Source organism: Leuciscus leuciscus (assembly GCF_965113295.1).
Source record: "Leuciscus leuciscus genome assembly, chromosome: 18".
Taxonomy (NCBI): Eukaryota; Metazoa; Chordata; class Actinopteri; order Cypriniformes; family Leuciscidae; genus Leuciscus; species Leuciscus leuciscus.
Genome location: NC_138742.1, coordinates 10305714 through 10321475, shown reverse-complemented (window position 1 = coordinate 10321475; position 15762 = coordinate 10305714). Strand labels below are relative to the sequence as shown.

Sequence of the window (15762 nt, the reverse complement as noted above, 5' to 3'; positions counted from 1 at the left end):
CTCGTCTCCTCAGAGTCTTTCTTCAGAAGAGTGAGATCACGTCTGCCATATTCACCCGAGAGATTTGTATTTATTGCACCCGGAAGCTCACTGGCCTCCATTTTCCCTTAAAAATGAGGACTCGCGCTTGAATCGTGTCCTCGTGTCTGGATTTCAAAAAGCCGGCGGACTTGATGTTTTTCACTATTCTTTGTGATGATTTTGTTTTGTTTTCCGAGCACTTTGGGTGTTTGTGCGAATAAGAGGTGATGATAGCACAGAACTGAAGGTGTTTTGTTCCTCAACCCAAAAAAAGAAAGCGGATCAGAGAAAAAAGGCTGTTTAATGCCGTCTGTCCTCCTCAGATGCGCGTATCCGTGATTGCCGCAGAATTACATGCACTCAAGCCATGGCTCTCTCATGGCAGACGTCCATTATATTTCCCTTTGAGAGGGGGCTTCATGTCTCGGATAATTCTGCTCAAACACTGGACGCACATTCGTATTGTCGTTCAAGTCGTGGCTCGTTGCCATGGAAACGGCAGAGGTTACCGCAGTCGCTGTGGTGTCAGAGTGACGCCAATGCGGATCGTTCTCATTACATGATCTGGCTTTTTTTACTTGATTTCCTGGATATGTAAGCTCATGAAAATACCTTTGAACATTGTTCCAAATCCCTTCACACCCCGCTACAGGAAGTGAATTCATATCTTCAATACCCAAATGAGCATTCCTCCCCGGCCTCCAGAATGGACATGGCGATAAGAGCACTGGACAGATATGCATCTCCCTGGGCCTCCGTAATGAAGTTTGACACTGGTACCATTAATAATAAACGATGCATTCACAAGCCGTAGGAGAGAACAGAGGAAGTCTTACTTCAGGCTGCTCACAGGGTATTTTTATATATTCGTGTCATCCTTTATTACCCTGAGCTGAACATTATGCGATTTGTGTTGCATTGAGGAACAAGATACATACACTTGCTTATTGCTAGCACCATGCAAGCATGAATGGCCTGTTCAACCAGAAACATACTCATAAAAATATAGAAACATACATCTGCAAAGGCAGTTGTTTGGTCAGCGGATGACTAATATGGGGTTTTCTGTGGATTTCAATATCTAGAAACATATCTGATACAATGCTGAATTGCTGATATATACATAAGCAAATAACATATATATGTTTGTTAAAAAGTTTGGGATAGATATTTTTTTTTAATGTTTTTGAAAGAAGCATCTTATGCTCACCAAGGCTGCATTTTCTTGATCAAAAATGCAGATCGTTTCAAAATATAGTTTATTCCTGTGACGGCAAAGCTGATTTTTCAGCAGCCATAGCGCCAGTCTTTAGTGTCACTTGATCCTCCAGAAATCATTCTAACATGATCCTTCAGAAATCATGCTGGTTAATATTTTTGAGGAAACTGTGATACTTTTTCTCAGGAGTTCAAAAGAACAGCATTTATTTGAAATCAGATTATTTTGTAACATAATAAATGTCTTAATTATGAATGTCACTTTTGATCAATTGAATGCTTCTTTGCTATAATTTCTTCCAAACTTTTGAATGGTTATAGCCTGATGAAGTGGAAATATATCTTCTACTTTCTACACAATACACTAAAACAATCTCTAAATGGACAAATATTGGGCCATCATTTGGCCTGGCTGCATAGCATATTGGTCTATTACTAGCGAAAGCATTGTAAGCACATGGTTTGTGGGCAGTCGGGGCCTAATCGTAAGAGAGTCAGGGCCAGATGTATGTACATTTGCGAACACAGCGTTAATAGCGCCATGGCCAAAACGCAGAAAGCGCTTGATGTGAAACCGCAGTGTGCGTGTTATGTACCAAACCAGCAGTTCATCAGGTAATCAGCGCCTGTCCCCACCCACTATACCGTGAATTGAATGGGCCTCCTCCTATCTTTCCATCATGGATCAGCCACCAAGTCAGGCAAAACAGCGAAAACAAAAATTTAGCGATAACGAGGTTGATCTGCTTGTTCATGAGGTAACAGCAAATTTAAACATCATACAAGGCCGGAATTCCACACCCACACAAAAGAATGCCATCTGGACCGAAATCACACAAAAAATCAATGCAATATCCTCGACCCGCAGACAGGTTGGAAGAGCTAAAAAAGAGTTGGCAGGACCTCAAACGCCATACCAAAGAAAAAGTTGCATTTAACAGGGCATATGCCAGGAAACCCGCTTCCTAAGTTACACCTGCTTTTAAGAGGCGGAGAATTTTCATCGCAAAATAGAGGCGCGCTATCACCGGCTATTTCTGTACATAACGCGGAATACATAATTAGGCGCAGTTTACGCTTCCCCTCCCATCTCTTTATGTGACACTCCCACTTTCCCCTTGACCCGAAAAGCGCATTTTGCCAATTTCAGTTCCCGCGACAGGCAGTCAGCGCTTTCATCTCGGTGCGTCCCGTTCGTACATACCTCGCCATGGTTTTATGCGCACTTTGCGAAACAAATACGCCTGAAGTGGGCGCAAAAGCGTTAGTACATCTGGCCCTCAGACTGGTAACCCGAATGTTGCGGGTTCGATTCTTAATTCCGGAAGGAAATGACTGAGGTGCCCATGAGCAAGGCAACTAACCCCCAATCACTCCCTGTGTGCCACAGGAAAAATGGCTGCCCACTGCTCCGGGTGTGTGTGTGTTCACTACTCAAAACTCCTAATGTGTGTGCACTAACTTGGATGGGTTAAATGCAAAGGACAAATTCCGATGTCCAGGCCTTCGCATGTCACTTTCACTTTGTACTTTACATGTACCGTTGTGGGTGATAGTCACTTTGAAATGTCTTGTGTTGAACTAGATGTTACTTTTCAGGTAGTTACACATCTGAAAACTTTCTTTAAACTTGCTCCATCAGTGGTTGACTGAAGAAAATGGACTGTAGAAGATGCTAGTGCCCATTCTTCCTGCAACATTACAAACACACAACACGCACTTGCGTTATATTATGAATTTCAGTGCATGAACGTCTGCGTTGACATACTTGCGTAGAGTAAGTTTCAGCCATTAGTGTTTATCTTCCGTTATCTTGTGGTCTCTGTGTTACTTAAAAATGCTCCTTTCCCGGTTTATTTATTATTTATTTGCTTTTCTACTATTATGTTTTTCTAAGCCTTGACTTTTTATGCGGTGTAATATAAAAGCGCTGCGAGAGGCTGAATTAAGCTTACAGTGGCTGTTTCTTTCAAGCACGCCGGCCTGCCAGTCTGTGACTGATTAACTAGACTCCAGACGCGGGACTCTATCTTTCACTCCCACTTGCCACTTAAGGATAGAATAAACCTGAGGGAGTTTTTTGATGGATTCTGCAGATGCAGTATATTCATTGTAGTTTAGGGCATCCACAGGAAATGATCCTTACCCAGAATGCCTTATCCTCAGACAGATTACTGTGCTTAACCATCCATTAGCCAGAGCTCAGCTCCTCTCTGCTCTCATCTTTGATGTGTAACTCCTGGGTATTTAGCAGCCGACTGCTCATCAGATAGAAGAAACCGCCGGACTTGATTTACAACCGCCGATGTGACTGTTTTATGCTGCTTAGGTTTTCGCTTTATATTATATGTATGGGGTCAATACTGCCTGAGATTTCTGAACCTTCCAGATTATGATGAAATAAAAGCAATACGTGTGAGAAGCTGTGCGTTACAGTGATTTTAATGCTATACGAGTGCCTATAACACCCTTGACCAAGGTAACATTACTGTAACGCATGGCTTTTATAAAATGGCGGCAGTATCAGGAACATGATAAAACACATCAATGTTGTAAATAGAGAACATGAAAACGCTTATCTTTCGGCAACTATTATAGTTCCTTCGCCTAGCAAATGTAAAAATAGAGCTATCCATGTTATAAAATGCTAGAAATTATGTAATGATTGACTCTCTTTCTCTTCAGAGAGCATGTTGAGGACAGCCAGCAGCCCAGACAGTCTGCGGTCCAGGACGCCCATGATCACGCCCGATCTAGAGAGCGGGACCAAGCTCTGGCACCTCGTCAAAAACCACGACCACGCAGACCAGCGTGAGGGCGATCGCGGGAGCAAGATGGTGTCAGAGATCTACCTGACACGACTGCTGGCCACCAAGGTGAGCTTTCATGAAGTTTTCTTATTCATGTATTTAAGAATTTTGAGGTGCGTTTACAATGCCATGTTGTAGACAACCAATCAGTTTTCTTGCCGCTAAAAACCTTTTGGAGGGAAAAGACTCAATATAAATGGAACGATAACATAAACTGCTTAATATTAAAGATGAACGAGAAACAGCAAGTTCTCTTTGCCATCACTGCTATTTATCTGTGGTGAAAGCGCAAGTGCTGGTGTATCTGGGTTCACAAAACCATTCAGTCTCTGAGTTTGCAGGGCAAGTACAACCAACTTCTCTTCCATCTTGCCGTTGACACTCCACTAGTGGTGGATCACGTGCGCTCAACTGACTTCACTCCTAATGGTTGTTGTTCCTGAAAGTCGTTTTCATTTGCATAAAGTTTAACATTAATCAACTTTGTTGCGTCATTGGACATTCCCACTTCTGTCTGCAACGGTTGCTGTCCCTGGAAGTCGCCAGCTTTCCATTGAAAATGAATGGGATTAATGGTATTTTGTAACTGCATGTTGCTGGTAGTGTGAAAGGGGCCTCAGTTTGTCCATCTTGAAGTTTTGAGGATGATAAAAGATTATGCAAAATTGTGCTTTTATCCTAACCAAATGCAACAATAATGGAAAGAAAATTGTGTTGATTGCCTGGTTTCTATTTCTGTTATGCTTGGAAGTCCTGCCCAATGTAAATCTCATTGGTCCAAAATTCTACGTTACATAAATATCAAATATGTTCTGATTGGCTATGATTGTGTCACATCACAGAGCCACATTCAGTGTTGACAGACAACTTGAATCTCGTCATATCGCATATGGTTAGGACACAATATAATATTCCTGCTATCTCCTTTTTTCTTTCTGTCTTCCTCCCTCATTCCTCTCTCTCCCCCTTTCTTGGTTCTGTAGCTTATTGCTTTGCCTCCTAATTGTAAGGCTAGGAAAAAATGAAATCAGAATATGTTTACAAGCCACTCGGGTGGTCAATTTTGATACATAATAAAAAACGATAGATAAATGTAATGCTGTAGCGGAAGAGAACAGCAGGAGACAGGTAATTTGTTGTGGATCGAGTGCTTCATGGTGCGTGGTGACAGATCGCGGAATGAATGCTGGGAAACCACGCGGACTGTGACTGTCTGTCTCGTGTACACACGCACACACACACACTCACACACCAGATTCCTAATCAACACACTCCATATTATCTGAGAGCCACTGCTGTTCTCCCGCTAACAGACATGATGAATAAACCGACATCCCCGGTTCAGCTGCTCGAGGGTCTTTAGCGATTTTAGGCCTTTAGTAAGTTTTTGCAAGTTGTGATTGTGTGCAAGAGTAGCCGTGGTGATCAATAGGAAAGGTTTAAAGCTGAAAAAATTACATTTTCAGGCTTTTTCTAGCATTTAAAGGCGTTTTTAATACAGTGGTTGTCAGCTGGTGGAGAAAAAAAAGATGTTAAATGCAAATAATAAAATCCAACTAACTATAATATTGTGCATTAAATAAAATTAAATAAATGTAAAAAAAAACAACAAAACAAAAAAAATTAAATAATAAAATACAAATAATTCAACTTTTAAAATAGATGAGAAAATGGTTCCCGAAATCTTGTGTTGATGACATTAACAGTCAAACTCTATGGTATATTTCCTGTTAATATTTACTCAGTAGGCGCGTTTCCATTACAGATTTGCGCAAAACTTTTGCAAATTATTATTTTTATTTTTATTTATTTTTCTCTAAATGTCAACAAAAAACTATTGTGAAATGACAACGTTTCCATTTACCGATGTTATGCGACTAAAACTTTTTTCCTCTCGCGATAAGTAAAATCATTCCAAAAACCATGGCAACGGACGTTGGTAGGTTTATGTACTATATCCCAGCCACTGCACTAGCCATTCTTATTAATCGAAGGAGATGTTTGTGTGTTTTCCAAGCATTAATGGTAAGGAACGACCCTTATTATACTTGTGAGCGGCACATATGTGGTGTTTCTGGGTGTTTCTCCCTCATATCTGCTTCGAGGTCTTGATTGTGGCATTTATTTGAGGTTTAGAATACATTATTCCTATAATTCTTTTGTCTTATGTGAATTTAATTAAAAACTCTGTCTCGTATTCTGTCCAAACATACCGCGTCATTTACCTCAGGTGACCTGTTTATGCACAAAAACTGCAAAAACCATTGCAGTTTTGCGAAATGTTTCTTTTTCGAATTGCCTGAAAAACCACCTCATGTGACCGTAAAAACTTTTTTGCGATAAATGGGAGTTTTCGCGAAATTGACGTGTTTCCATTGGGCGTATTTTCAATTTGCGCAATTTGAAGGGTAATGGAAACGCGGCAATTGTTGGACTTGTGCAGTTGATGGCAATAAAAAACCATTTCAATATTTATTTTAAATCTGTGTGATAAATTTAGGTATTTTCGGAGCAACTTGATGTCAAAATCTTGGTCTTGGTGCAAAACCAGTTGAGAACCACTGATTTTATACTTATTTTACATGAAAAATAGGACATTTAACAGGCATATTCATTGAAGGGTCATCGGATGCAACAAAAACAATTTTTTATGCTGTTTGTATATAAATGTGTCTTTGCAGTGTGTGCATCCGATGACCTCTTTAAGAATTTTAGGTAATTGTCAAGACACATCTGATTTCTCTCACTACAGGGTACGTTACAGAAATTCGTCGATGATTTGTTTGAGACGATATTCAGCACGGCACACCGTGGCAGTGCCCTCCCTCTCGCCATCAAATACATGTTTGACTTCCTGGATGAGCAGGCAGACAAACACCAAATCACAGATTCAGATGTTCGGCACACCTGGAAGAGCAACTGGTGAGGAGCGACGCTGTTTAAGACATTAGGAAAAACTGCTGTTTTGTGAAATCAGCTAGATTTTGTTCTCATTATCTACCCATTGCCTTTCCCTCGTCCTCAGTTTGCCGTTAAGATTCTGGGTGAATGTGATCAAGAACCCTCAGTTTGTGTTCGACATCCACAAGAACAGCATCACGGATGCCTGTCTCTCCGTAGTCGCCCAAACCTTCATGGACTCCTGCTCCACATCTGAACACAAGCTCGGCAAAGATTCCCCCTCAAATAAGCTGCTCTACGCTAAAGATATTCCCAACTACAAGAACTGGGTAGAAAGGTAAGTGGGCAGAGATCCTGCTTAAGATACATCTAGCACAAAATTGCCCTATTAGACCTTAATTATAACCTTCAAAGATGCAAATTATTATGCTAATTTGGACCTGCTGTCTTGCCGTCCTGCAGGTATTACTCAGACATTGGGCGCATGTCCGCCATCAGTGATCAGGACATGAGCGCTTATCTCGCGGAGCAGTCCAGACTCCACCTGAGCCAGTTCAACAGCATGAGCGCCCTCCACGAGATCTACTCCTACATCACCAAGTACAAAGACGAGGTAAGAGAAACAAACGCTGGGATCCAAACGGAATACAAGTATTTTGTTCATAAAAAATAGTATGCTTACAGTAATGCGCAGTGCAAAAAAAGATTAAATAGGTATACAGTATGTAACAAACATTTCACACAACATTGTCACGTGGCCACACTGTTGCAAGATTCATCTAGTTATCATCACAGAAATAAATGGTCCATTTTTGCATAAACATTTCATAACCTTTAGCAGAGATATTTGAGCAATATTGGACTCAGAATTCCAGCTGATATCACTTCCAGTTCATTTTGATAATAGAAGATCAAGTTGAGCACATTGCATCATGGGATGCACTATTTCATACAGTGTGCTCTGGTTGCACATTGTACATTTTAGCAAAAAGGTAGTAGCTATTTAATGCATACAGAAAATGCACTTGCTATGCACAGTATAAAGGCTGCATACTACTTTTCTTTGAAAAATAGTATGTTGTACGTCATTCTGGAGAGGGAAAGATGAAAAAAAATATTTCTTCTCTGACTGGTACATCAGAATTCAACCAAAGCAAGCCAGAATAGGCTGTTAAAATGGCAAAATCTGAAATCTAACACTTTTAATACATGGCCACTCAGATACAGGTTTATCCATGTAGCCCTTCACACATAACGCCATCTGACAGCACACACGAGATCATGTGTCAAAAGCAGTGACTCATTCCAGCCAGGCTGGATAAATGGAGAGATAATGAGCCGCCGAAGGAGACCATTTAGTTCTACCTCATACAGAAATGAGGGAATGTGTGTGTGTTTAGTGAAAAGAAATAGACACAGTGTGTCTGCATAATTATTCCTACATTTACTACTGTTTCTTCACCCATTAAGCAGATATTAAAAGGTGTCCATAGGTAGCACCTAGCCCGTTTTTTTTTTTTTTTATGATTTAATTTCCATCTTCCATTTCCTTACTTTCGGGATAGTTCAGTCTAACACAACTCATCAAACATCTTCTCTCTGCTCTATGAAACCGCTCTCCCTCTCTCTGTCTGACATTAATACACTGCAGCTGGTTGCGTTTTAAACAGCCGTTTATGTTCATTAGTCTTTATTATCCAGATGCACACGTGTCCACATGAACACCCTCGCTGAACCTGCGTGAAAACAGGAGGGAAATTAGCAGTCCATTATCTGACGCTAAGGGTGTTGGAGATTCATTTCTTTCCCATTTCCTTTACGTTTAGACGCTTGCTTTTTGGTTAAACCACACAGATGGGTGTTAGCATCTCTCGCTGTTTCACAAACAACTTCTGAAAGGCGTGATCGGCACATTTGCATTTCCATCTAAAGAAAAACACGTACCCAAAGGGAGCGATGAAGCCCAGTGGTTAAAGATCTTGCCTGGTAACCAAAAGATTGTAGGTTTGAACCTCAACTTCTTTAAAGTCAACATGAAATCAACATTAGTGCCATGATATGTATTACTACATTTAAATTCGCTCTTCCTCTAAAACAACTTTCCTTTTCAGCTGTCATCAAGGCCTCAATTCCCGTTGCATAAAATCAAGTTTTAATGGGTTGCGAACACTTTCATGTTGACTTTAAGGCTCTTATGCTGTCTTTAAGTTCTCTGGGAAGTTTACTTACAAGGTCAGAAATCATAACTGCAATATAATGAGAGTTCCAGTGACTTTGTTCAGAATTTGACGTAATTTTATACAGTATACAGTATGTACAGTACATCGCTTTTTTGCATCCTGACTAACATAATAAGAATCTTTTAGCACTTGTACAACAAAATAAAGAGCAAATACCCACATTAAGTGTGTAATTGAGACATTTTTTGCATATTTTATCATTGTTACGCTGCCATAGAGAGAATTGTGTAATTGTAAATTTAAAGGTGCTGTAGAATTTTTTTATTTTTTTTTACATAAAAATACCATAATATGTTAGAAAAAAAATCTAAGTTCACACACTTGTTCATCAGAAGAAAAAAGCAATGCTACAGCCAGTACAACTGCAGTACCAATTTCAACCACTAGCTGTCAATCTTACATACTGCACCTTTAACACAGGCCTCATAAACCAACTAAAGTACTCACTACCCTGTGAAAGCAATCTAATTTGAGGTCATTTCCTCCTCTACAGATCCTGTCGGCGCTTCAGAAGGATGAGTTAGCTCGGCGACAGAGACTGCGCAGTAAACTGGAACAGGTTATCGACACCATGGCTCTGGCAAGCTGAGGACCCCCTCCCCATCTCTCCGCCCACCTCAGCTGGCTCCCTCTGACCTCCTGAGCCCATCCCAGAGCCTCGCCCACACTCATACACACACACACACACACACACACGCACACACACTAAGCTAACGGACTGCAAGGACAGAAGCAGTACACTGGAGACCCCTTAGCCCAGGGTGGAAATCCTGTTTTATCACTTCCTTTGAACTTAACACGCACCAGAATGTCTCCCTGGACGCCACGTCCAGCCAATAGGATTTCGTTTTTCGGATTTTTATCATTTTGGAGTGTGTGTTGAGCCACGCTTGTGTGCTTTTACTCACCAAGGATGTCTTGTATTATGAGCCAGAAGACCTTAAAGCCCACGAAGGATAAAAACAGTGTTTTTTTGTTTTTTAGTAAACGGTATTTTGTTTTAGCGCTTACATCACATCCTTTTTTTTTTTTCTTTTTTTTTTACTCTTTGGGTTGATCGAAGGACTCACTTGATCCAGTCTCCTGCCACTTGTGTTACTGCTGAATTTGCACAATTTACAGGAACTAAAACAAATGAAAATGATATAAATATATATATAAATGTGTATAGATATATAAATACAACTGCATTTTTATACAAAAAGAGTAAAAAGACGCGTACAAAGTTTTCCATTTTAACATAGAAAAGAATAAGATGAATTTGATATTTGAAACAAAGACTGAACTATGAAAAAAAAATATTGAAAAAAAATGTCCTGTGCCATGTTTTATTTGAATGTTGTTAGTGCAAAAAATGATTTTCTTTAGATAAAATGTGTTATGATTTTAATGTTGACTACCCTAGTGACTGAAGAACTGAGAGTGAAAAAAACAATGTGCAAAAAAGAACAAACTCAGACAAATGTGTTCCCATGTGGTACCTAGTGTTTTTGGAGGGAAATGTCCTCACGAAAAACAAAGGGTTCATTGTTTATTTGGTGGATGAATCTGTGTATTTAGTTTGTACACTTATTTCAACCTTTATTGCTATTATGGGTTTCAGTCTGAAAGACACTTCAGGACATATTCTTTGCTATTCCGTGCAAAAAAACTTGATCGATAATTAATAATTGGCCCTTTTCATCTTCATTTCTCATATTAAAAACATGAGCACTCTAAGCCTCTGTAACTTTTGCACAAATCAGTCTAGAATGAAGGAAAACTTGAGATTGAAGAACCGAAGAATGTGTTCCGTTACTGATGATGTCACAATCTGGCATTTTGAGAAGATTCTGTGACATCACTGTAAATGTAGCAAATGTTATTTCCATGCAGTTCCACATCTTTAGCAGCCTCTGTTTTTTAAAAGCTTAAAGTCAATGGTTTTAAAGCCAAATGATCATACGTGAATGTTACATATCCATGAAAACTGGTAGTTAAGCTTAAAGCAAGGTGGTAACGTTCTTAAACGGCCATCATGTCAGCACTAAGTTAGATTTTTGTTGTTTTTTGTGAAGTAGAACCCTTTTAAGGAGTATTTTTAATTTATTTTTCTGTTCAATTTTAGCTTATAAGCTACATTGCTTCCTTATGCCATTTTTAAAAAACCCTTTTGTGCTTTGTCTTGATCGTTTTGGTTTTCAACAGTCCAATAACTCATTTCTATCAAGATTGGTGATTTGCAGTGTTACAAATACAAATGTGAAGCGATTCTCAAACTGTTTCAGGGGTATCAAGCAGATGAAGTCGAGTTCTGCTTTACTTTTCTTCGCCACCTTGTTTGTTTTGGAGTTTCTCTTTATCTTCTCTCTTGCGAGCGTCGGTAACTCTGTGAGAATGTGTCTGTGAGAATGTGTATTGCAGTGACTCGCTTTCATGTGCTGCAGCAGTTCTCTTAAAGCCAGTCGTGTTCAAACAAGAGAAAGCCTTTCCTCCTTTGGCTTTCCACTGAGATTAAAGCAGATGTAGACTTTCTGAGATGTGATAGAAACATCTTTGAAAGATTTAGGTCAGAAATCTAATGAGAGAGAGTGAGTGAAGACGCACGAAACCGAACGTTTGACGGGTTCTCGCTCGCTTTACCTCAGCTATACATCAGGGTTCATTCCAGCTGGGAAAGAAATACAGAATCACTCTTTACGCGTTTATTTATTTTGGGATTAAGGTTTACGGTATTGATTTTATGCCATTGCGATTTCTCCTAATCAACCGGGAGCAGGTCTCCACAAATCTTTAGAACGGTAAAGACAATCTCTCTTTAGATTCCAGATGCTCACCTTTAGGAACTGCATTCGTTTTCAGCACAGATGTCAACCGAAAACGAATTAGATCGGTGTTGGATTTGTTTGCTTGTTTGTGTTTAGCTCTCATAAACTCTTAGCGATCATTTCTGTCATCAGTTTTAGTGCAAGATCAAGTTACATGGAAGGAACCATGGATGAAGTAGCTAAATAGATAGATAGACTTCCTATCTAAGTGAACATACACTCTACTGTCTTAATTTTAACAGTAGAAGGAGAGAGCTGGATGTATAGCATTACAGGTCAGGTGACTTGGACCCTTCTTTACGTTAGTATGTTCAGTTCATTTTCAGTAGATGAGTTTCTGCATGCTTCGACGTTACAAAATGGTTTGAGAATACAAGCATGCTGTTCTACTTTCATTCCAAAGGCCGATTATGTTCATTCTACATATCACAATGTACGGTCTGGCCATGTGTTTTTTTTTTCTTTTTTTTTCTTTTTTTCTATTGTCGTTTTCTGGATGGGAAAATCTCGATGTGCTTTGTGCTTTGTTAGCAGGACTTTGGTGTTGGTGATTGTAAAGCAGCTGGTTGCATTGTAATGTCTCAGGACATGTGTTTCACTTTGATGTCGTCTTTGCATTTCTTTTCATTCAGTTTGTTTTCATGACGAGTGCTATCTTTGATTTTCAATCGTTTTTAGATGTTGAGTTGTGGAACATGTGGAATTCTTCAGAGATATTCTAACATTTCAAAGATTTCGCTGTGTAAAGTATTTGAGTGATGCCTCTTATTTTGCGACACTTGTTTTGAGAACTACTTTGAGTACAGGAACAAAACAAAAAAATGACGTTGTAGAGGGAAAACAAGCCGAACAGAAGGTGTTTCAGACTCACAGAGTTTTCGTTTCGCACAGAGTGCCTTGTCAACTCCTCCCTCGTTTTTCTCATTACCCAGAGTCCATCTCTTTCCATACGCCTCTTTACTGTTGCTGGCCACGCCCTCTTTCTTAAGCTCCTCCTCAGTCCAAAAGACCAATCCGGTTTTTGATTTCCGCTCATTGTGTTTCCAGATTGAAGAAACAATCCTTTTTTGGAAGGATGAATTAATTTAAACGTAGGAACAAAATGTGAGCATGTAGATTTCAAAGAAAACGAAAACTAAAGAATTTTAATACTTTATTAATTCTGATACCTTTTGAAGAGTTTCAGACTTGAATCAACTGTGACAGGTTGGCTGTTAAATGCTCATTGTGTAAATATTGTGCTCTTTCCTATTTTGCAAATTTATTATGTGTAAATAAACATGCATCAAGGAGAGATTAAACATTTTTCGCTAAAATTGCTTGTGTCCCTTGTCTTCTTATTCTAATTTATCATGCTTCACGATGTGTGATTTGACAAAAATGTAGTTGTTTTTTCTGTCAAATTTGACGATCTTTCTAAAGGTACACATTTCACATTAGTGAAACTTTGTAGGCAAAAAAGGTTCATTGTCAGTAGTCTAGCGATGCATGAAGGTTGCTTTCCAACAAAAAGCAGCTTTAGCAGCGAATTCACGTGATGTGACTGTAGGATTGAAAATAATCCAAGATATTTTAAATGAACAAAGATAGTTGCTTTACTGTTTCCACCCCCTCTTTCTACCACAAGGACCATTTGGAGTTCCTAAAGGCACATAGTGATAGTGATCTAGGCCTGTAGGCCAAAACGTTTGTACTTTGGGGGTCGATGAATTGTCTCACCTTTAGTCACATAGTCAGGGAAAGGATAAAAGAAGATTGGAACTGTTGCTCTTTCTCTTTTTATGCTCTGGCTCTCATCTTCTCTGGGTACCTTTCTTGGGGCTCTCTCTCTTTACCTCCTCATTCCTCTTTCTCTCTCTCTCTCTCTCTCTCTCTCTCTCTCTCTCTCTCTCTCTCTCTCAGGTAAAATTTTTCATATATGCTGGGTACAATTAATAATATAAGTTATCATCATCTCATACATCTATTTTGTAACTATTTTAAGTGTAACCATAACCATATTTTGTCATTAAACCTTTTCAATTACAACTAATGGCAGTGGGTGGAACAGACAAGAAATGTGCAGTTTTCTACCATCTTGCTAATAACGTTTCTTTAGTCATTCGGCAGTCTTGCAGCCTGAACCACTGCAGGAATTCCACCCTTTCATGACCAACTTGAACCCGGTGGAAAATCTCTGAGGGGGAATTTTTTGAAACTCCCAATTCAGATTCCTAATGAAATGACTGGATTTCGAATGTAAAATTTTGTCAACTAACAGGAAATGTGACCCCACATTAAAGGATTAGTTCCCTTCAGAATAAAAATGTTCATATAATTTACTCACCCCCACGTCATCCAAGATATTCATGTCTTTCTTTCTTCAGTCGATAAAGAATTTAAGGTTTTTGAGGAAACCATTCCAGGATTTTTCTCCATTTATAATGGAGTTCAACAGGAACCAACGGGTTGAAGGTCCAAAATGCAGTTTCAATGCAGCTTCACAGGGATCCCAGCCGAGGAATAAGGGTCTTATCTAGCGAAACGATCGGTCATTTAAAAATAAATAAATAAAACATTTATATGCTTTTTAACCACAAATGCTCGTCTTGCACTAGCTGTGATGCGCCACACATTACGTAATCACGTTGAAAGGTCACGCTTGACATAGGCGGAAGTACCGACCTAGTGTTTACAAAGCGAACGTGCAAAAACTCAAACGTCCTTTACACACACAAAAAAAAGTAAAACAATGATGTCGGACAATTTTGAAGTTGGAAAATTAGATTTACATTTCCCACCTACATTTTCCACCTATACGTCAAGTTACTGCCTGACCTTTCCAATACGCGAAGTCTTGCAAGACGAGCATTTGTGGTTAAAGTATATTTTTTTTTATTTTTTTTTTTGAAAATGGCCGATGGTTTGGCCAGATAAGACCCTTATTCCTCGCCTGGGATCGTGTAGAGCCCTTTGAAGCTGCATTGAAACGACAATTTGGATCTTCAACCCGTTGGTTTCCCTTGAAGTCCACTATATGGAGAAATATCCATAATAAATGTGTATATTTTACATTCAATACAGAGAAGTATAAAAAATATTTACAGTTGAAACATTTTATTGATAAATAATCTATAAATCACCTATATGCAAATGTAAAACAAGGAAGGGATTGGGACCCGCCCCATTTCAATTGTCTTATGTGTTGTCTTAGAAGGCAACCTATGTAGAGAGTAGTGATCAAACTAGGCTTTGAAACGCCAGTGAGCCAGTATGTGCGAATGTTTATCTGATACTGTCCTGACATTTGAGTCCCAGTAATGATGGAGGAACTGAGATTTGGCTCTTTATTCAGCTCACTGAGCCCCGCCAGATGAAACTGCCCCCATTAGTTTGGAGCATATAATCGCTCAGACTAATTCAATTAAAACTCTTTTTGAAGGAAAGCTCAAATTGCCCTATGATTGCGAGCCCACCGAGTCTTTAAATGATTCTGTCAGACTCAAATGTGCATGTACCAGTAAAGCTGTGATTTATGGCTGCCTGGCAGTGGATGTGATTTTCTTTCCTCTAAGCAGTTACAGTCAATGACGGCCGCCGCGAACAGCCAGAGCAATTAAAGCTCCATTCCACTTTTGTTACTTGATGAGCATTTTGAGTGACACAATGATGCTCTAATACTCACAGTGAATGGCTTCACGTGCATGCATCACTTTCCCTTTCAAGCACCTTTTCCTTTCCTTTTCAAGAAGTGTTCATTTGCTTGGTTCTACTAGTGCTTTCTAT

General features: G+C 39.4%; 1 protein-coding gene across 2 annotated transcripts in view; it reads left to right on the top strand.

The window, feature by feature from the left end:
* The window catches only part of plxna1a (plexin A1a), a 209837-nt gene extending 196524 nt beyond the window's left edge, over positions 1-13313 (top strand). For both annotated transcript variants that reach the window (XM_082146171.1, XM_082146170.1), the window contains exons 28-32: positions 3925-4115; positions 6802-6971; positions 7075-7287; positions 7413-7563; positions 9684-13313. In XM_082146171.1, the coding sequence (XP_082002297.1) occupies positions 3925-4115; positions 6802-6971; positions 7075-7287; positions 7413-7563; positions 9684-9779 (821 nt within the window). In that variant the 3' untranslated portion in view covers positions 9780-13313. The remainder of the gene's footprint in view (positions 1-3924; positions 4116-6801; positions 6972-7074; positions 7288-7412; positions 7564-9683) is intronic.
* The last annotated feature ends 2449 nt before the right edge of the window (positions 13314-15762 follow it).